The sequence below is a fragment of the Pseudophryne corroboree genome, chromosome 3 (genome assembly GCF_028390025.1).
Source record: "Pseudophryne corroboree isolate aPseCor3 chromosome 3, aPseCor3.hap2, whole genome shotgun sequence".
In the NCBI taxonomy this organism is placed as follows: Eukaryota; Metazoa; Chordata; class Amphibia; order Anura; family Myobatrachidae; genus Pseudophryne; species Pseudophryne corroboree.
Window position 1 is genome coordinate 524,669,958 of NC_086446.1, and position 23,679 is coordinate 524,693,636.

Genomic DNA, 23,679 nt, shown 5'->3' on the forward strand with positions numbered 1-23,679 from the left:
GAGACGTCTGGACCGGTACTAATTGTTTGTCGGCCGTCTCATGTCGTCAACCGACCTTGCAGCGTGTTGACATTATCACGTAATTCCCTAAATAAGCCATCCATTCCGGTGTCGACTCCCTAGAGAGTGACATCACCATTACAGGCAATTGCTCCGCCTCCTCACCAACATCGTCCTCATACATGTCGACACACACGTACCGACACACAGCACACACACAGGGAATGCTCTGATAGAGGACAGGACCCACTAGCCCTTTGGAGAGACAGAGGGAGAGTTTGCCAGCACACACCAAAAACGCTATAATTATATAGGGACAACCTTATATAAGTAAGTGTTTTCCCTTATAGCATCTTTTATATATTTCTAACGCCAAATTAGTGCCCCCCCTCTCTGTTTAACCCTGTTTCTGTAGTGCAGTGCAGGGGAGAGCCTGGGAGCCTTCCCTCCAGCCTTTCTGTGAGGGAAAATGGCGCTGTGTGCTGAGGAGATAGGCCCCGCCCCTTTTTCGGCGGGCTCGTCTCCCGCTCTTTAATGGATTCTGGCAGGGGTTAAATATCTCCATATAGCCCCCGGAGGCTATATGTGAGGTATTTTTAGCCAAAAAAGGTTTTCATTTGCCTCCCAGGGCGCCCCCCTCCCAGCGCCCTGCACCCTCAGTGACTGCCGTATGAAGTGTGCTGAGAGGAAATGGCGCAAAGCTGCAGTGCTGTGCGCTACCTTAAGAAGACTGAGGAGTCTTCTGCCGCCGATTCTGGACCTCTTCTCGTTTCAGCATCTGCAAGGGGGCCGGCGGCGAGGCTCCGGTGACCATCCAGGCTGTACCTGTGATCGTCCCTCTGGAGCTAATGTCCAGTAGCCAAAGAAGCCAATCCATCCTGCACGCAGGTGAGTTCACTTCTTCTCCCCTAAGTCCCTCGTTGCAGTGATCCTGTTGCCAGCAGGACTCACTGTAAAATAAAAAACCTAAGCTAAACTTTTCTAAGCAGCTCTTTAGGAGAGCCACCTAGATTGCACCCTTCTCGGCCGGGCACAAAAATCTAACTGAGGCTTGGAGGAGGGTCATAGGGGGAGGAGCCAGTGCACACCACCTGATCCTAAAGCTTTACTTTTTGTGCCCTGTCTCCTGCGGAGCCGCTATTCCCCATGGTCCTTTCAGGAACCCCAGCATCCACTAGGACGATAGAGAAAATACATATTACACATTGGGAAACGCCTCTGTAAAGAACTAAACTTGGCTATGATCTAATTGTGACACATAAGGAAATTGAGAGTGGCTTGCTGGAGTGCACAGCATATAAATGGGTTGAAGGACAAAAAATGACACATGGTATTTTTATTGAACAGTAAAAGGAAATATCTGTATTAAAGAGATATTCCTTTCATGAATACAAATACGTGAAAGTACATACTATTTCCAGATGTATTATCCACATTAATAAAACTAGTATAAAACATTACATGTAACTACTGCAGTCTGCTATTCAATTGTATGTTTGGGGGTGAATATTTCTCTACTTATGTTGATAAGCGATTTGTCAAAAAGATTTATATACAAACCAGAAAAAATGACAACCCCACATACAGTAGGCTCTGCACAAATGCAGCTATTTCTACACGTCATTGTGCATTGTCTGCTTCACATCACACTTCTAATGACACTGCAGGATCATCCCTTCGTTAAGTTCTGATTACCTGATCTCTGCCACTTTATCATTTAGCATGAAGAAAAATGCTGCGGACTATCCTGGAAACAAGTAACTCTCATCGCCTTCTTCCCAGAAGGACATAAGTGGGAGCGTTTACATGCCTAACCAGAACTTGGCAAGAAATCAGAACAATCAACTCATCTTCAGCTATCATAAGTCATTACATTTGTCCACACTGTACATGTTGCCATCTTAGACTGAAAATCTATGCACTTACCCAAAAAGTGTGTCTTTCAGCATAAATACAGATGTGTCCACTTACATCTAGCCTCTGTGCATGATAAAAAGCCCTTCTAGCCATGCCATGCCGTAACTTGGTAGCGCCAAGCGACTTTTCATGCAACTCTTTTCATTAAAATTAATTATTTTCGCATTGTTATGTGAATAGGATGCACAAGCAGCTTATGCTGATTAAAATTCTATGCAGCATGCCTATAGTCTGTGTGTGACCGCGGCAGTATCTGCATATGAAATGCTATGCTACAGAGTTTTCCTAGTAAACACTGTAACGTACCATTTCATACGCAGATACAGTCGCAGATGTATACAGAATATAGGGATGCTGGCGTGCTGCATAGCATTTTAATCAGCATAAGCTGTTTATTCGTCCTATTTGCATACTGATGCGAAAAAGACGCATTTGTCACCAAAAAAAGACGCCTGACGCTAATGGAGTTGCATGGGACCTGTCAGCTCGCTCACACCAGCATCTTCTGCTGCATGGCGTATTGAGGCAAGACGTATGAGGACACAACTGTAGATGCCTGACATCACAAAATAGAACTTACACAGTGCTTATGTACTTTTCAAAAAAGTGTGGCATCTATCATCACGGTAAAGTTATCCTTACACTTCCTATTTAACGAGTTCTTAAGTATTATATGAAGAAAGATTTCCGTCACGTACACAATGTCACCAAAGCATCACTACAGCGGACCATGCCTGATATTATTCTCTATGACTGCAAGCCTTTCCGGGAGACAACAGAACCTTATTTTTACCATAAACCATGTATTATACCCAACTGGGAACAAAGTGCATTTGTTGGTGTTAGCCATTCTTACTACAAACAAAGGAACAGAGTTTGCATGGCACGGATTATGTACAAGTTCTGAGCATGCCCAGAAAAGCACCCACAGGCCAATGCAGTTTTTGCGATTCTGGAACTTACAGCACATCTGCTTGCACCTTGATAAGGGACAAGGGGAAGGGGAGGACTAATGTAGGCAGAGTAGTAAGGGTATATTTGTGCAATTGCTAACAGATGCCCAATGGCATGGAGAAGATATACCCCTGTCAGTCATATCAGTTGCGGGTGCACCAGAGCAACACTCACTGGTGATAATGATGTGCATATGCCTGCAATTGTGACTTTTCTGGTGAGCACATTTTAAAACTGTGACTTGGAGTACAACTATGTTCTGTTCTGCATCAGGTCCAAGGTGCTAATAATACAACCAGGTTGACAAATTGCACAGCACAGAGCTCAGGGTCCATCATAGAAGGATACTATCCACACATTTCTGTTGGTGGTGTTGGACCACAAATAGAAAAACCAAGTGGAATCTACTCAGTGTTACCTGCTCAAGCGTTGGCTGCGAGAAGCTGTACTCTTCAATATTAAAAGAACGTTTCACTGAAAATATAAATAATAAGTCAATCAATCAATAAATCAATAAATAATTTCATGTATATTGGGGTAGCTGGATCTGCAAAATATGCCATTTATTAGGGTTTCTATAACGATTACATGAGGAGTACTAAGGTATGTAGTAATACAGCACATTTAAAAAATGCAGTTGAAGGTCTTTTACCTAGAAAACAGTTTCTAGAATGGTGCAACAACTGGCCGAAGGCAAAATGTGAGTACTTGCTACTCTCAATAACAATGACATCCATGCATATATTTATTCCTGCAGTTTACATCAGGGGGTATATTTACTAAAATTTGAGTTTGAAAAGCACTTTATGGGGGGATATTTAATTAGTGCCGAGTTTTACGACAGTCGGAAAATCGGCACTAATTCGACCGTTGGGTATTCAATAGCGGGCGTTTTCGACAGGTTTTTGGTCTGTTTATGCCATGCCTTTCCGATTTTTTTTTTTGGTCGATTCGGCATGGGTGAAAGCGGACCAAAAAACTGTTGAAAACGTCTGTGACTTCGACAAAACACATGGATCGGCTGCGAATTCGCCGATCCACGTGATTTTCGCCAGGCACATTTTTTGACAAGTTGAAAAATCAGAACAGGCTTTGAATAAGTCGAATGTGAATTTGACCTACAAACGGGCGGAAAGTGAATTACTATTGAATACCCCTTATGAATCTTCAAAATCGACTGAAATCGATTCCATTTGAGTTTCGACATTTTTGTAAATTTTCCTTATTTGCTAAAAAGAAATTTTGCCACACGTCACACTTGACTCAGTTTCATAGGTCACAATGTTTTATTAAAGTGCAAAATTTCATGATATATGTCATCTCCCATTATTAATGACGTTTGACTCTTTCGCCTTCTGGAAATTCATCTCATGGTAGCGATTGATTTCTTCCATAGTACTTGTACTTGCCTTAATATGTACGCATGTACACCTGCTATGTTTTTTCACAATGTCATTTCCTTTAGTAAAATGCTGAAAATCTTCAATAAATATATATATATAAAAAAATAGATTTTGCATTCGATTTTCAAATCAAATTCGATGTTGGTCAATTCTGGGAAGGGATTTTGAATTGAATTTATGAAATTCCTTACCAAATTGAACCTCAAATACTCATTAAAATCCCCAGAAAATTTAATGCAAAATCAAACAGAACTTCCTCATAGTTTCCTATTGGTCCAAATGTATCAAATGCACACTAATTAAAGGGGAAGCACTCCCTTGACACTGTTTATTTTTTTAAATACTTATAGCTGAAATAGTTGGCAATAAACTTATTCCTAATCTGCATTCCTGCCTGCCTTCCACTCTCTGTGTGCATAGTCAGTTGTTGCTAAAAAACAAAAACCCTTTGCCTGCTCCCTGTTTATTGCATAATCTGAGAGGGGGGGGGGGGGGAGTGGTTTATTTAATGCGTGATTATGCAATAGATGGCAGCAGAGTACGATATCGCCAAATTATACAATAATATATTTTTTTATAAATCCCAAAGATGCATTCTGTCATGGATTGTGCCTCTTCATACTTATGCTCAGCAGGAATATGTAGATTTGACAATGGACTCAGAAGCCAAGAGCAACAGCCATAGCCTAAATAACCTTTTTTTGTGGTAGGGGAACAAATTAGAACAATATAGTATCAATTACTATTAGCTGCTTTATTAGCACATACTGGTATCTTATACAACAACCATCCCTCTGGCATTTGTCCCACAATCATTTTTGCAGACAGGGATGAATTGCTGAGGATGTAGGCATCATGGGTCGAATCAGGATAGCTAGTTACAACAGTAATGATTTTAAATTTCTATATATTTTCCAGCCAAACTGCCCAATATTGTGTTCTGCTGCTATCTATTGCACATTAATGACATAAGTATAATGTCTATTAGTATAAATATGTGCACTATTCAACTCATAGAGCTGCTGATGGTGTACTGATTGATCCTCCAGGGTTATCTCAGTCAGGTGGTGATTTGCATTTTGCAGGTAGGTGCACAACATACCATAACTTGGACATCCATTATTACTACTTCCACACTGCCCTACATGCTTTTGGATACTTAAAAAGTCATCCCTATCAATTTTCTACCATTAGAATGGATTTAGAAGCTAAAATCAAATGTCTAACATCATTCTAAACATTTGGGGGTTTGAGGTTCGAATTGGAGTTCGATTTATAGCTTGATTTCAAATCAAACTTTAGTAAATGAAGGAATTCTATGTTTGGTTATGGGAAAACATCAATGTTTTTCAGAAATTCAATTTATTTTGGGATGTGAGTTGAATTTGGCAATAGAATTGATATGACATTTGATTTGGTCTTTAGTAAATCTGTTCATCCCAAACTGAATGGAAACAGATTGCCCTTGAATCTCTAAAATCGAACTTTAGTAAATTTTGTTCCAGGAGGGAAATGAGTGGGGAACATAACAATGATTTTTTAACGCAAATTTAATGTATTGTGTTATAAAGTACAGACAAACCTGTTATCTGTAAAAGCGAAGTATTCCGGAAAATAGATGCCATATTTGCCCATTGGGGGTCATTCCGAGTTGATCGCTTGCTAAAAATGTTCGCTGCGTAGCGATGATGCAAAAAAATGGCACTTCTGCGCATGCGTATGCGGCGTACTTTCACAACGGGCAAAGTATTTTTACACAAGGTCTAGCGAAGCTTTTCAGTCGCAATGGCCGCCGCAGAGTGATTGACATGAAGTGGGCGTTTCTGGGTGTCAACTGACCGTTTTCAGGGAGTGTTCACAAAAACGCAGGCATGCCAGGAAAAATGCAGGCGTGGCTGGCCGAACGCAGGGCGTGTTTGTGACGTCAAATCCGGAACTGAACAGTATGAAGTGATCGCAAGCGCTGAGTAGGTCTGGAGCTACTCTGAAACTGCACAATTTTTTTTTGCAGTCACTCTGCGATCCTTTCGTTTGCACTTCTGCTAAGCTAAAATACACTCCCAGTGGGAGGCGGCATAGCGTTTGCACGGCTGCTAAAAACTGCTGGCGAGCGAACAACTTGGAATGACCTCCATTGTTCAGGTCTGGCAGAGCTGCATCAGAGTGGGTCAACATTTAAGAGATTTACAAGGATAAAGTAAATATCTAAAAAGCTGTAACTGTACCTTGCTCTAGAGTAAAGAACGCCTGTGAGAGGGACTGCACATCCTCTTTAGGTACTTTGTATGACATCAGTGCAGCAAAGCTGAAAATGGAGGTACAGAAAATTCACATCTCTTCTGGCTGTGACTCATTGCATGCATCATTATTATTACTGTTAGGCTCAGTTATCTATGCAAATCACCTGTTTAAAAAAAAGATTCATGAATATTATAATAACTACATAGGTGTTTGGGAGAATTATTTGCCCCTGATTATGGTGGCATTTTCTCTAAGGTTGGAAAGTTTCATTGTGGTGAAAAAAGATTTTTATTGGCAGATAAAGGATGTTCTCAAGAACTCTGAAGGAATAATGCTGAAAAGGAATAATGGGGTAGATGTATTAACCTGGAGAAGGCATAAGGAAGTGATAAACCAGTGATATGTGCAAGGTGATAAAGGCAACAGCCAATCAGATCCTAACTGTTAATTTCCATATTGGAGCTGATTGGCTGGTGCATTTATCACCTTGCACATATCACTGGTTTATCACTTCCTTATGCCTTCTCCAGGTTAATACATCTGCCCCAATCTGTGTAACCTGCTGTCTGCCATGGGGAGTGCAATATAGGCAGAACGGGAGAGGGTCTCACTGAAACAGATGAAATGGAGATAGAGACACACAACCTATGTTGTACTTGGTAGACTTCAAAAAGAAAATAAAGGCACATGCAGTACTGTGCTTGATGACAAAAATACCTTTCTTGGCGGCAAGCATTAGGGAAGTGTTTTAGAATCTCCATGTGAAGAAGCTCCATCTGCTGGACCCCAGCGTCTGCATCAAGCTTCAATTCGAGGGAATAATGCCGACCAAACTTACTCTTCAAGTGCTGAACTGACCCAATATATCTGTATTGAAACACATACACATTTCATACAAGTACTGTATATTTCATCCACACAGCTGGGCGAGTGGGGAGGAAATGCTTAATGCATGTGTATTGCTGCCCATTCCTAAATGGTATGCATGGAGTGGGTGGAGATGGTGATGACATACTGTGGCATCTTGTAAAATGCTGTGATTACCTGTCCCTGCCTTCAAAATAACAGTGACAGTTGGTTATGTTTCTTTTTAGAATAATACAATCCAGATCCTTTCCTATCAATACAATGTCACTAAGATTGAGAAAGTGCTGCAAATTCAGGATCAGGGACACTTACAAAAATATACCTGCCCATCACAAAGGGATAATATGATGTATAAGCCGTTGTAGTTAGACATGTATTTTGGTATTAGCTAAAGTACATATTATTTCCTACAGGACTTTGGTATATGTTAGAAATGTTTAAAATCGATTACTAGTTACAGAACGTTTCAGGAATAAAATACAGATATGAGCCAATAAAGACACATAGGCAGAGAGTGGTAGAGTTTATGGCCATATGGAGGTAAATAGCATCTGATGGGGAGGTTATTAAGTCAGTTACTGAGAGACTGGATTCAAGGTGGCCAGCAAACAGCAATGATGAAATGCAGAAAGACATTCAGTGACAGGCAAAAACAAATGGTGAAAGACACATTTATTTGGGCATAATCCACATATACTGTAGGTGATAATAAGAATTTTTTTTTTTTTTTAAGAAGAAGTGGTGAGAAGAGCAGAGGGTGTGCTGCTCAGTATCCAACGTAAAGAGTGGCCTCCATCATCCGTAAATGGTAGAGAGCTTCTACCATTTACGGATGATGGAGGCCACTGTGCTCATTGGGACCTTCAAAGCAGCAGATATTTTTCTGTACCCTTACTTAGATTTGTGCCTCAAGACAATCCAGTCTCGGAGGTCTACAGACAATTCCTTTGACTTCATGCTTGGTTTGCGCTCAGACATGCACTGTCACGTGTGGGACCGTATATAGTCAGGTGTGTGCCTTTCCAAATCGTATCCAATAAACTGAATTTACCACAGGTGGACTCCAATTAAGCTGTAGGAACATCTCAAGGATGATCAGTGGAAACAGGATGTACCTGAGCTCAATTTTGAGCTTCATGGCAAAGGCTTTGAATACTTATGTACATGTGATTTCTTAGTTTTTATTTTGAATAAATTTGCAAAAATCACAAAAAAACTTTTTGCATGTTGTCATTATGGGGTATTGTGTGTAGAATTTTGAGGGGGAAAAATTACTTTATTCCTTTTTGGAATAAGGCTATAACATAACAAAATGTGTAAAAAGTTAAGCGCTGTGAATACTTTCTGGATGCACTGTATATATCAGTGACATGTGGTAGAAGAGGCAGAGCCTTTCCTGACATACTAACATATACGCCAGAGTTTTGACTATATAAAGTATATGAAAAATACAACAAATACACAGGGGTAAATTTACTAACATTCGTATTTTCCCGTTTCAGGTCAAAGTTCAATCACGAATGACATCGAAAGTGTAAAACTGCAACTTTTTGAATTTGTTACGATGGATTTACTAAGCTGTCGTATTCGGGTTTTTCTTTTCTTCCGATGTCGATGTCATTCGTGTTTTTTTTGTGTTTTTTACGGCAGTGATTAGCAAAACACTGCCGACTTTTTTACAATTAATCTCGGCCGGATCAGTGTGATCCGTGCTGGGGTTCTAATTTTTTTTTTTTTTTAATTAAACACTGTAAAATTTAAAATAAAAATTGCGTGGGGTCCCCCCTCCTAAGCATAACCAGCCTCGGGCTCTTTGAGCCGATCCTGGTTGCCGAAATATGGGAAAAAAAATGACAGGGGTTCCCCCATATTTAAGCAACCAGCATCGGGCTCTGCGCCTGGTCCTGGTCCCAAAAATACGGGGGACAAATAGAGTAGGGGTCCCCCGTATTTTTAAAACCAGCACCGGGCTCCACTAGCTGGACAGATAATGCCACAGCCGGGGGTCACTTTTATATAGTGCCCTGCGGCCGTGGCATCAAAAATCCAACTAGTCACTCCTGGCCGGGGTACCCTGGGGGAGTGGGGACCCCTTCAATCAAGGGGTCCCCCCCCCCCAGCCACCCAAGGGCCAGGGGTGAAGCCCGAGGCTGTCCCCCCCCATCCAATGGGCTGCGGATGGGGAGGCTGATAGCCTTTGTTGTAAAAGAAAAGATATTGTTTTTAGTAGCAGTACTACAAGGCCCAGCAAGCCTCCCCCGCATGCTGGTACTTGGAGAACCACAAGTACCAGCATGCGACGGAAAAACGGGCCCGCTGGTACCTGTAGTACTACTACTAAAAAAATACCCAAAAAAAGACAAGACACACACACCGTGAAAGTATAATTTTATTACATACATACATACACACATACATACATACTTACCTTAAGTTCCCACGCAGGTCGGTCCTCTTCTCCAGTAGAATCCAAGGGGTACCTGTTGAAGAAATTATACTCACGAGATCCAGGGGTCCAGGCTCCTCGGGAAATCCAGGGGTAATCCACGTACTTGAAAAAAATAACAAAACGGTGTCCCGACCACGAACTGAAAGGGGACCCATGTTTGCACATGGGTCACCTTTCCACGAATGCCAGAAACCCACTTTGACTTCTGTCTAAGTGGGTTTCTTCAGCCAATCAGGGAGCGCCACGTTGTAGCACTCTCCTGATCAGCTGTGTGCTCCTGTCCTCACTGACAGGCAGCACACGGCAGTGTTACAATGTAGCGCCTATGCGCTACATTGTAACCAATGCTGGGAACTTTCTGCTCAGCGGTGACGTCACTTTAGGTCAAGCGCAGGGCAGAAAGTTCCCATCATTGGTTACAATGTAGCGCATAGGCGCTACATTGTAACACTGCCGTGTGCTGCCTGTCAGTGAGGACAGGAGCACACAGCTGATCAGGAGAGTGCTACAACGTGGCGCTCCCTGATTGGCTGAAGAAACCCACTTAGACAGAAGTCAAAGTGGGTTTCTGGCATTCGTGGAAAGGTGACCCATGTGCAAACATGGGTCCCCTTTCAGTTCGTGGTCGGGACACCGTTTTGTTATTTTTTTCAAGTACGTGGATTACCCCTGGATTTCCCGAGGAGCCTGGACCCCTGGATCTCGTGAGTATAATTTCTTCAACAGGTACCCCTTGGATTCTACTGGAGAAGAGGACCGACCTGCGTGGGAACTTAAGGTAAGTATGTATGTATGTGTGTATGTATGTATGTAATAAAATTATACTTTCACGGTGTGTGTGTCTTGTCTTTTTTTGGGTATTTTTTTAGTAGTAGTACTACAGGTACCAGCGGGCCCGTTTTTCCGTCGCATGCTGGTACTTGTGGTTCTCCAAGTACCAGCATGCGGGGGAGGCTTGCTGGGCCTTGTAGTACTGCTACTAAAAACAATATCTTTTCTTTTACAACAAAGGCTATCAGCCTCCCCATCCGCAGCCCATTGGATGGGGGGGGACAGCCTCGGGCTTCACCCCTGGCCCTTGGGTGGCTGGGGGGGGGGGACCCCTTGATTGAAGGGGTCCCCACTCCCCCAGGGTACCCCGGCCAGGAGTGACTAGTTGGATTTTTGATGCCACGGCCGCAGGGCACTATATAAAAGTGACCTCCGGCTGTGGCATTATCTGTCCAGCTAGTGGAGCCCGGTGCTGGTTTTAAAAATACGGGGGACCCCTACTCTTTTTGTCCCCCGTATTTTTGGGACCAGGACCAGGCGCAGAGCCCGATGCTGGTTGCTTAAATATGGGGGAACCCCTGTCATTTTTTTTCCCATATTTCGGCAACCAGGATCGGCTCAAAGAGCCCGAGGCTGGTTATGCTTAGGAGGGGGGACCCCACGCAATTTTTTTTGAAAAAATAAGCACTTTCCCACCCCTTCCCACTGATATACATGCACGGATCTCATGGATCCGTGCATGCCTATCCAATCACGAATAAAAAAAAAAGGTCTGTTTTTTTTTAGCACTTTTTTACGAGTTGTAATTTTTCACGGCAGTGTTTGTTTTTTTTTTGCTTTGCACTTCTTAGTAAATGACCGAGATTCATACTTAAACAGCCGCGTTTTGACCGATGGTGTATTCATTCGAAATTTTTTACTTGGACTTGCAAAAAATTACGAATGCCCTCATCTCTGCCGTGATTAGTGTTTAGTAAATTACCGAGATGACACTTTGATGAAAAAACGGCATCTCGGTCAAAATCGGGAGCTTGGTAAATTTCCCCCACAGTATTAGAAACATCTTCTTTATATTATTCTAATCATTTTTATAGTCAAAACTCTGGAGTAAAAAGTCTATGGCACATCTCTGATCAAAACCCACCAAATTTCCAGCAGCGTATACTGCTACACCTGTGTATAATGCCCGCATGAACCCTTTGGCTCATACATTATGTATAAATCTGACTCTGGTACTAGCCAATGCCTCCTCACCGCATGTCCCTGATATATATACTATGTATATATATATTTATTTATACGGAACCCCCACTCAGTAAGTTCTGCGTTTATCCCTGGGATGAGGATCCTGTGAAACAAACATGTCAGTATTTGTGTGAGACGAGAGTGGTCAACAGATCAGGATGGAGATATTGAGATTTAGGGGTGGTCTTCTGTATGCCGAATGTCGGGATCCCGGCGCACAGTATACCGGCGCCGGAATCCCGACACCCGGCATACCGACAACTATTCTCCCTCGTGGGGGTCCACGACCCCCCTGGAGGGAGAATAAAATAGTGTGGCGCGCGTAGCCACGCTGTCAGTATGCCGGCGGTCGGGCTCCCGGCGCCGGTATGCTGGTCGCCGGGAGCCCGAGCGCCGGCATACCGTACGACACCCGAGATTTAGCACTGATAAAATTGTTTACCATCAGTGCAATCTTTGTAGGGAATTCACGCAGTATGCTTTATATACACCACCAACACAGTATTTGGTGTTGAGAAATAGTACTGCTAAATGGTGACATTTTTGATAAAAGTAATTAAGAAATGTGTTTAATAGTGACATGTGCACAGGGCAATGTACAAAAGGCAGAAGTGATGCAAACAAGAATCACCTTGTTTTTTAACACATTAAAGTTTTAGTAAACATTTAATATTTTCCCTTCCGGCGCGGAGAACCCTGCAACGCCAGCTCAGGGTAAGTATAGCAGGGCGAGGATGGCTCTGTTATGCAACAGGTCTAACTATTAGTTGTTATTATACAGGTAGGGATGGAACTAATTCTAGATGCAGATTCTACAATATTTTGAATAACTGATAAAACACGTGGTACTAAAGGTGTGTACACATGGTGCGATATTACCTTGCAATTTTCACTATATAGTCAAAATTGCACGGAAAGTTAGTGCATATCGCAAGGTGTTAGCCAGCTTTCGATCCCGATTCGATCCCGATGCGCACTCCCGCGGGGTTGGTATCGCAAGGTTAGACTATATAGTACTAAGTATAGTCAAAGACGACCATAGCCAAAATCACACACAGGCCCTCATTCCGAGTTGATCGCTCACTAGCTACTTTTAGCAGCCGTGCAAGCGCATAGCCGCCGCCCACGGGGAGTGTATTTTCGCTTTGCAAGAGTGCGAACGCCTGTGTAGCAGAGCGGCTGCAAACACATTTTGTGCAAAACAAGACCAGCCCTGTAGTTACTTATTCTGGGGGTCATTCCAAGTTGTTCGCTCTGTAAATTTCTTCGCATCGCAGCGATTTTCCGCTTAGTGTGCATGCGCAATGTCCGCACTGCGACTGCGCCAAGTAAATTTGCTATGCAGTTAGGAATTTTACTCACGGTTCTTTCTTCGTTCTGGTGATCGTAATGTGATTGACAGGAAGTGGGTGTTTCTGGGCGGAAACTGGCCGTTTTATGGGTGTGTGTGAAAAAACGCTACCGTTTCTAGGAAAAACGCGGGAGTGGCTGGAGAAACGGAGGAGTGTCTGGGCGAACGCTGGGTGTGTTTGTGACGTCAAACCAGGAACGACAAGCACTGAACTGATCGCAGATGCCGAGTAAGTCTCGAGTTACTCAGAAACTGCACAGAGATGTCATTTCACAATATTGCGAATCTTTCGTTCGCAATTTTAAGAAGCTAAGATTCACTCCCAGTAGGCGGCGGCTTAGCATGTGTAAAGCTGCTAAAAGCAGCTTGCGAGCGGACAACTCGGAATGAGGGCCTCTGTGCGATGATTGCTGCGACGAATGACACGGTATTGACGTCAGATACCCGCCCAGCAAACGCCCGGCCACGCCTGCGTTTTTCCAAACACTCCCAGAAAACGGTCAGTTGCCACCCAGAAACTCCCACTTCTTTGTCAATCTCCTTGCGTCCGCCAGTGCGACTGAAATCGTTGCTAGAACCTGTGCAAAACCACGATGCTCTTTGTACCCGTACGCCGTGCGTGTGCATTGCGGTGCATACGCATGCGCAAATTTGCCATTTTTTAAATGATCGCTACGCAGCGAACAATGGCAGCTAGCGATCAACTCGGAATGAGGGCCATAGCCCAAATCGCAAGCACACTTAGTCAATATCGCATAGTCAAAATCACACATAAGTCCATATCTCATTGTGTGTATGCACTTTAACTGTACTGTATATATATGACTGGTAAAATGTTATGGTCTTTGTGCCTACTCATTGGAAATAAAATAAGTTCTGCGCTGGACACCACCTACCTCAGCTGCCCGGATACCATGATTGCGACACGATCACAGACAGCTTCCGCCTCCTCCATGAAATGCGTGGTGAGCACGGCGGCTTGTTCCTTGCCTTTGAATGTAGAGCGCATTAATCCCCTAGAAATAAAATAAAAAAACATATGGAAATAATAGTAATACACATATATTTATCAATTAAATATTAGAGATGAGCGGGTTCGGTTTTACTCGGTTTTACTCGGTTCTCAAAACGGCATCTAATTGGCTCACGGATGTCACGTGTTTTGGATAGCCAATAAGGGTCGGTTTTGAGAACCGAGTAAAACCGAGTAAAACCGAATCCGCTCATCTCTATTAAATATACACATTTTCTATACACACACACACACACACACACACACACACACACACACACACACACACACACATGAAATCTATCGGATGTTGCACTATTCGCTAATTCAATTTTAGGGGTGCTTCCTTAAAGTCCGCGGTATAAACCACAGTCCTCCATATAAAATCCACATAAAGGGCAGTCACCAATGCAGAGTTCATTCATGTTTATTCTTGTCACCACCCAATGAAAAAAATCACATTGATCCAATAGAAATATGGATTACATACCAGTCTCTTAATGTAAAATATGCAAAATAGAAGATTCACTTGTCATATATCAGGCGACTTTGGTCCCATTTTGGGCAGTTCTTCTCAAAGCCACCATGGCTCCCCACAAGCTCCCGAACTTCTGCTCCCTAGCCGCCGGCTCCGCGGCTGCAAGACGCCAATTCAGTCTAGCAGTCGGGGTTGCCGGGGACCTGGAGAATGTGCAGCACGGCAGCTGCACAAGATGTTCAACTATGGGAGGCTTTGCTGGGCTCAACATGCTATTAACTCCTGCTTCCTTTATAGTTGGGTTCTGCTACTCATTCAGTGCTGGTCATAGCCTTTGGTCGCAGTGGAAGCGCTCGTCATTTGGAATCCCAGTATCTGGATTTCTTCTGCTTATTGTCAGTACGCATCTCTAGACGGTGTTTCTGTGTCCAGCTGTTATTTAGCACCGTAGTCTGTTGAGCAGTACTCTGTATCTTACTCTATGCTCTAGTTTTGATTTCCTTTGTACACTTGTGCACTAGTGTTAAATAGAAGTTATTGCTCCTCCCTGTCTGAAGGCAGCTCCCCGGTTAGAGGTTCTTTTTGTTATTGCCTCAGCTGTTTTCCCCACTCCATCTGGTAACTTTCCCTTTACTCGCACTTCCATTCCAGCATTTTCTCCATTGTTTGCCTTCTCTTAGCTCGGTTCTCCTTTGCTCTGTTCAGTAGTGTTTCTCTGGTGCTCCTATCCACCGGCATTGATCCAGGTCACTCAGGGTTGAGCTTGTACTACCGCCAGTGGCATAAAACCTGGCGCCATCCCAGTACCGGTAGGCACGTTCCGCCTTATGGGAAAAGCGGCTGTTATAGACGAGAAGATCCGGTGGTGAGTTCTACGAGTCTCAATCCTGGGTGTACATGGGTCACTGCCAGAAGACCTTTAGGAGATCCCACAAGAAGAAGATCCTCCAGTTATAACAGTTCTGAGACAACACAACAAGTCAGCTGCCATATTCAGATGTAAGATCCATGTGAATAACATCTCAACAACCTTGTTTTGCCTTGTAAAGATTGCCTCTGGCAACTCTGACCCTATTACATTTACCCCCAATTGTCAAACATGGAGCAGGAAGTGTGATTGTATGGGGCTTTTTTGCTGGATCCTTAGTCAGCAACTTGCACGGAGTGATTTTCATTGTAGAAATAATGCCACAATTGCATTCTGTGATAATATATGTTTCTATGTTTTATTTTTTCTCAACAATTGTTTATTTGTTCAATGCTTTAATTTACATAGCACATTGAGACATCAAAATGTGTCAATTTCAATAAAAACTGGAAAAATGTGAGTGTTGTAAAGCTTTTGACTGATAGAGTAGTTTATGACGTAATTAAAATTGCAGACAGGTTTCCAAGATTGTAAAATATGACTGAACCCATACATAGCCCGCAAAAATCAGCTGCTATAGACCATTATTTGCACTCTTGTGGTTTGCCCTGCCTTTCTCCTGTCCAACTACCGTAGCTTTTCACAGTAAAGAAATTACCAAAGATGGCTTTTCCGCTCACAAATATAAAAATACAATTATATATCCGCTCCTTTAGGAACATTCAACTCTCTACTACAAGGAGATACTGTGACCTTGCACCAACATTCTCATCATTCATAATCCAGGAATGAGTGGTTTGGAGCACTGCTGCTGCTAATCTCTACACAGAAGTGGAGTTTACAAACTCCATTTGTGTTTTGAGATCAAAAGCACACTCCAATAGCACACTAAGACCAATAAGGAGTAAGAGAGCCCTCATCACTATCTTACAACCTGTTCCCTCAGAGTGTGGTGGCGGTTTACATGATGGATCCACTCAAACTGGGCTGTACTGAATCAATGTAGTGGGTTGACTCCTCAAATGGAACGTTTGTGGTCGCTGGATTGTGATGCTTGTTGCAATTGGCTTTTCCTTTTAAATTAAACTTTCCATAGATGTTATACTGCTGTCACCATTGTCATTATATTGCCATTTTATGAATCTGTACGAGGGCAGTGCAATACTTTTTCGGAAGTGCAGTGCATAGATAGAGTAGATACAACCTGACTGTCTGGTTGTGAATTGTGATCTCTGACTGAAGTTTTTGTGTACTGTCAATGCACAGAACCGTATATAAGCAGCACTGTACACGAAGAAGTCAGCATGTTCGCTTTCTGCATGAATTCGTTATTAAGCTCAACAGAAGCCACTGGAAAGCCATGATCTTCTAAGACTACATGAGTGGTCTGCGAAAGCAGAAAAGATTTGACCAACTGCAAGCTGCTTTTGGGGAGAAAGCACTGTCCCAAACCACTGTGTTTGAGTAGTTTGCAGAATTTCAGCACAGAAAATGCAGAGGACAACACCGCTGCCGTGCTGGCCATAGTTGAGGTGGACGCCAGGGTGACCATGGCCCAGTTAGAGAAGATAGGCACCTCATTGAGATCTATCCACTTGATACACCATGAAAAGCTTGGCCTGACAAGGTTTGTGCACACTGGATGCCCCATCAGCTGACTCAAGATTAGAAGGGTGACTTAATGCCGCAACATGCTGGCCAGGTTTGAAGGCAGTCACTGAAACTCTGTCTGAGAGATCATCAGTGTTGATGAATCCTGGAACTACAGTTTCAACCCAGAGTCCAAACAGCCCAAGACCGGCGGCAGCAGGGGCGGGTCCTATGACCGGAGATTAACACCGGCACTGCTGAACAGGGGCTGGCTTCTGTGGACTTAATCAACTGCAGCCCACAGAAGCCAGATAGGGCTGACGTTATAGCAGAGAAGTCCCGGAGGGGGATTCACTTTCTGTAGGAAGTCACTGCCACTGCTAGTCAGTCCCTGAGGTTGGCAGATTTTACTTGGGGGGCTGCAGCCTTGCAGCCCATAGATAAAATCTGCCATTCATTTTGAATCACCAGAAGCTGCAGTGGAGACCTTCATCCAGCATGTAAAAGACATACCTGCTTACAACATTTGGACCATCTACTGAATGTTGGTTGGCAGACGTGTGTCTTAATATCAATCGGTCACTAAGTTTATCAAAAAAATATATTCAATCACATGAGAAGTAGTTACTGAGTGATACACTGAAGCTAATGTTATATTAAACACCAATATCTGTGGCTATAGTGTAGCAAATTGTTTAGTGACTGTGAAAATGTTTTCAGAAATCTGAGAAGTTTTTTAAAAGTTAAATTGGACGCAATCGTCTTGCCTTTCAGTGTGAATAAATAAACACAGCATTCAGCTGTTCTATGGCAGGCATTCCAAACCTCGGTCCTCAAGGCACTTTACCAGTCCATGTTTTAGTGATATCTAAACCTGAGCATATACTGTATGGTTAAATCAAATTAACTGAGGTATTAATTAGGTTACATGTGCTCAAGCCTGGATATCACTAAAACCTGGACTGTGAGTGTGCCCTGAGGACCTGAAGTTGTGAATGCCTGGTCTATGGTGTAAACATTTATGAAAGAAAAACTTATGATAATTTTTAAACTGATAGTATCATACATTCACAATAATAACGGCCTGTGTTATAATATGCATTGCGATTCTGCACAGCTGAGTTTAGAATGATCTATCTCATTATCAATACCATCTGTCAATATTTATGTAATTTAAAAGTATGGAATTGAGATACATATAAGAAACACATGATACAAAGTTGATAGAGATAAACTCGATAGTTGAAGGGGCGCCCAAAGCAACTCAATTACAACGAGAGCCCATTAATTATTACGGTTTTAAAAAATTGAATTGGCCCCATAGAATGTTATCCTTTTTTTTATAATATATATTTTTTATTAACTGCCTTTTATATATTCCATATCCATTCCGTCTCCATTGATTATAATTTTATAGCACTGTTATTTCACTTTGTGTTTACCGTGTTCCCTTGAGGTCTGACTAACGCCTATTTTTATAGCTCCTGTAGAAATGGAGCCATGTGTAGCGCTTGAATAAGAAACACTGGGCCTAATTCAGACCTGATCACTGATGCAAATTTTTTAGCAGTTGGGCAAAACCATGTGCACTGCAGGGGGGGGGGGGGGGGGTGCAGATATAACATGTGCAGAGAGTTAGATTTGGGTGGGATATTTTGTTTCTGTGCAGGGTAAATACTGGCTGCTTTATTTTTACACTGCAATTTAGATTCCAGTTTGAGCAACACCACACTCAAATCTAACTCTCTCTGCACATGTTATATCTGCCCCCCCCCCCACCACCTGCAGTGCACATGGTTTTGCCCAACTGCTAACAAATTTTCTGCTGCGATCAGATCTGAATTACCCCGTTTCTTAAACACACCGCATAGATAACTGCACAGCATGCACAGCGAGCTACAGTACTTACCACATGTGCTGTTTAGCCTTAGAGTCCATCCCGGTAGAGGGTTCATCTAGTAGTACAATTTCAGGATTACCCAGCATGCTCAATGCAAAACACAGCTAGGGTAAACAGAAAGTATATAAATTACAATGACAGACTGATGCCTGCAGATCTCTACCACCTGGTTACGCTTAAAGGGAAGGAATCACCTTTCTCTGGATTCCTGCTGAGAGCTTCTTGGTTGGTTTTTGTATATGTTCTTTCAGGTCCAGAGAGTCTACTATTCTGCAAATTATGCAAATGGATGGCAGGACAATTCATTATAATGTACAGTGCTCAACCTAAATCACGACACATAGTACATTGACTACTCTGTTTAAATAATGATTCTAGTGGTTCCAAGAACACAAGACCATTTACCTTTTTATTACATCGTTGAGGTTGTTTTTGCTCATGCCTTTGATTGCGCCATATGTCTCCAGGTGTTCTTCCAACTTTATCTCTGGCCACAGGTGGTTAATTTGAGGAGAATATCCCACAAATCTTACTGGAGTGACCCCTTGTTCCCCCGTGCCTGTATCTCCTATCAAAATCTGTAAAACAGGTAGATTGTGAGAGCCCAGAAAACACTTACCTCTAAACAAAACGTGTGAGCAGCTAGATCTCTCAGCAATACCTGTACATACAGGGCCAAATCCCTCTATGGTAGCGTGGTAGGGTGTGGATCATTAGATCGACATTGTCTAGGTCGACAATGTTTAGGTCGACCACTATAGGTCGACAGTCACTAGGTTGACAGGGTTTGAAGGTCGACAGGGTTTCTAGGTCGACAAGTTCTTGGTCGACAGGTCAAAAGGTCGACATGCGTTTTTCTTTTTTTTGGGGTGTAGTTTTCTCCGTACAGTGACTGGGAAGCCCAATTAGTGCACCATGTCCCCTCGCAGGTTACTATTCCCAATCATAGTCCGCGTGGATCGTTAAGTATGAAAAAATAAAAAAAAGAAAAATAATGTGAAAAACTCATGTCGACCTTTTGACCTGTCGACCTAGAACATGTCGACCTAGAAACCCTGTCGGCCTAGTGACTGTCGACCTATAGTGGTCGACCTAAACATTGTCGACCTAGATGCTGTTGATCTTCAGACCGGATCCCAGCGTGGTAGTGCTATATGGCTTTAATTGTGCAAGTGTGCCTACATTTCTGCCACAACACATACATTACAGAGCAAAATGGAAGCAGAAGGTTGCACCAGCCAACTGGAGATGGTGGGTGCCATAAGGATAACAAGATTTCATTCTAGCTTGCATGTTAAAATGACACAATGTTTTTATAAAAAGAATAAAAGTAAAAGAGCCCATTGCTCTCAGCGTTCTACAGTACATCTATGCTACTGTACGACAAAATGGCCTCAGTGCAGCTAGAATCTAAAGTGGTTTTATTATAATTGTCTTACCGCAGACACAGCCCTGACGCGAGAGGGGTGTGATTCATTAGATCGACCATACTGACTGTCGACCTCATATGATCAACATGCATAAGGTTGACAGGGTCAAAAGGTCTACATGGAAAAGATAGACAATACAAAAGGTCGACAAGTACAAAAGGTGGACAGGGTTGAAAGGTCAACATGGACATGGTCAACACAAATATTTTCAACACAAGTTTTTTTTGTGTCATTATGTATGTTTAACCAAATGTAAGCCAAATTAGTGCAAACGTGTCCTCTCACTGGCTTGCTTCACTCACCATGCTTCTGGCAAGGTGCCGCGCTCCACTACCACTGTGCTCGGCAGAGGCTACTATTCCCAATTGTAGCCCACGTGAATGGTAAATGATGAAAAAGTTGGGAAAAAAAACCCACAAAAAACCTTTTTGATCCTGTCGACCTAAAGCATTGTTGACCTTTAACATGTCGAACTTTTGTACCTGTAGACCATATGGGGTCAATCTATTGACTGTTGATATTTCATCTGGAACCCACAAGAGAGCTATACCCAAAGGGGTTTAGAGAGTGACAATATGGATGGGGGATATAAGCAGTGATAACCAGGTTTTACGTGTATCTATACAAAGAATATACATATTCTTATTCAAACTGAGATGCACATAAAGGAAAGCAGTAGTTACGTTTTTTGAAATACAAAAAAGTACATTTAAAAATTTTTATAAACCATCACTGTGCCAATAACCTTTGCTACCAACATTTACTTACCTGTCCGGCATTTGGCTCTGTCTGTCCTACCATCATGTCAAGTAATGTGCTTTTGCCAGACCCATTCGGCCCAACCAATCCAAGTATCTCTCCTGAAAAAAGTCAGGCAGATTTACATAGAGAGGACATCTATTCAGTGTGTGGAGACATTAATTTAGTGCCACATGCAGTATATTCACAGCATACATAACATCTCACCTTTTCTGACGCAAAACGATATGTTATTGGCAACAAGTTTTCGCATTGTCTTCCCTACAATGGTTTTGCCTTTTTCATCATATTCTTTGTGCAAACCACTGACCATGATTGCAGGTTTCTGCAAACAAAAGACAATGGATGGACTTTAAATAGAACAATAAAACCAATGCTGGTGTCATCTTAGAGCACCACATTTACATATCCCATAGGTTGCAGGGACACTGTTTGGGACGGGCAGAATGGGCATTAGCCATGATTAGTCCTGTTTGAAATCAAAGTTTCATATTAATACAACTGTATTTCATAATGCTTCATTGTTATTTGATTTTGTGATCATATTCTTTCTTAATTAGAGATAAAGGTATATATTTACGATGCAGCAGCTGCTTCTCTTGGTTTTCAGATGAAAATTTAAAGTGCCACTTACATTAAGAGTAAAGCGTGGCAGGATTTAAACTTAATTTTAGTACTGCTTTAAATTTTAAATCGGACACCTGCCGAGAAGCAGTGCCTTATAAAAGCCGCCGCTTCGTAAGTACAGCCCATAGAATTAATAGAGAGAAATGTTTGGAAACATGCTTTTTGGTTCTATGTCATATTCTAATGGACAATGCACTCACCATTGTCATGTACACACTGAAATTAGTGTACCGGAATCTATTAGCTTGGTTGCACTGCAACATCCTTGCACATCCCACGTAAATCAATATTACTTGTTTTGTCCTGCAAAATTCCCTTTACACCTCACTGAAATCAGACATTTTTACTCATGTTAAATCCTTTTCTATGAGTCCAGGGGGGATACTAGAAAACTGGGTATAGTGAGTAGAGAAAGGAGCCAAATTTGGAAATTGAACACAGGGTGAATCCACTCTATTCACCCTGATGGCTGCAATAGCTAACAAAGCTCAAATAGACAGAAGAGAGTAAATGAGGAAGAGGAGAAAAAAACATAACAGTTAAAAATAAATTAAATAATAGTGCTAAGGAGGGCATCCAGTACATGCTATGGATTTAGAAATTAGAATTTTCTTACATTTAATAATTTTCTTCCTGGATTTAGAAATTAGAATTTTCTTACATCTAATCCTTTTCTTCCTTCCAACCAATGGGAGATACTTGAAACATTGTGGACTTTACAAAGCTGTTCATAAGGGTGGGCACTGGCAGTTTGGAGCACCTTACACCCCAAAGCAGCATCCTTGTATGCAAACGTATCAAACTTTTAAAATTATGTAAGGGTATGCAGGGAAAACCAGGTGAGTACCCTGAACAACTGTTCCACCAAGGTGCTATGCCTTGCCACCTACGAAGCCCTGCTGATCTGGTGGAACATTCCCAGAGTGTATCTGGAACAGATAAACCTGCTCTAGAATAAGCCTGGTGAACAGCATCCATTATGCACGGTGCAATGGTCTGCTTGGAGACTGGTCATCCTCACTTAAGTGACCCATAAAAAAAAAAGAAGTAATCTGTCCTGAGAACATTAATCTTAGGAACTCTAACTATACATCGAACAGATCAATGGAACCTGCTTCAGATGCCGGGCCATCCCTGTGAAAAGCAGGAACCACAATTTCTTGACTTAGGTGAAATCTAGAAACTAAAGTTTATTTATCAAGACCACTCTATCCTCATGGAAAATGAGGAAAGGTGATCTCTACTATAGAGCTCAAAATGTAGCTACTGCAAGGCCCTGAGAACTATATTAAGATTCCATGGAGCCAATGGATGCACATATAGAAGTTGGATATGGACAATATCCTGAAAGCAGGCATTAATGCCTGGAAAGTCTCCTTTTTTTCTTTGGAAAAAATATTAAAGAGCCTAGACTTAACATTGCATCTAATCCATCCTGTCGAAAAAGAGGAAACCTTGCAAGTCTGCTTGGTCTCAAACAACATCCCTAGAAACAACCTCATTTGAACTAGAATCAATTTGGACTTGATATACTGGGTGTAGTTGAAGATCTACCTATGTGCTTCCAGAATGTCCTTGTCTGTCTCACATCCAACAGGATCTATAGCTTGATCAGAACAGGATACAGGAAGAGTAACCCCTCTGGCCCTGAGAAACACCACCACAACCTTTGTAAACACAGGTGTCGTTGATTCAGTGTCATGACTAGCATGCCGGCTACTTCTTGGACAGTTTAGCCCCTGAGTGAAGTACTCCCCAGGACTGAATTTTTTTCTGACCAATGCAGGAACGTGAAGCTTGTTCTTGTGTAAAACGCT

The 23,679-nt window shown here is 42.4% G+C and overlaps 1 protein-coding gene across 3 annotated transcripts in view; it reads right to left on the reverse strand.

Annotated features, from left to right (window-relative positions):
* ABCA5 (ATP binding cassette subfamily A member 5) overlaps positions 1-23,679 on the reverse strand; it is a 339,361-nt gene that overhangs the window by 9,322 nt on the left and 306,360 nt on the right. For all 3 annotated transcript variants that reach the window (XM_063961135.1, XM_063961134.1, XM_063961136.1), the window contains 9 exons: positions 21,443-21,560; positions 21,245-21,336; positions 19,452-19,624; positions 19,241-19,316; positions 19,056-19,150; positions 14,095-14,214; positions 7,233-7,382; positions 6,500-6,579; positions 3,290-3,345 (listed from right to left, as the gene is read on the reverse strand). In XM_063961135.1, the coding sequence (XP_063817205.1) occupies positions 3,290-3,345; positions 6,500-6,579; positions 7,233-7,382; positions 14,095-14,214; positions 19,056-19,150; positions 19,241-19,316; positions 19,452-19,624; positions 21,245-21,336; positions 21,443-21,560 (960 nt within the window). The remainder of the gene's footprint in view (positions 1-3,289; positions 3,346-6,499; positions 6,580-7,232; positions 7,383-14,094; positions 14,215-19,055; positions 19,151-19,240; positions 19,317-19,451; positions 19,625-21,244; positions 21,337-21,442; positions 21,561-23,679) is intronic.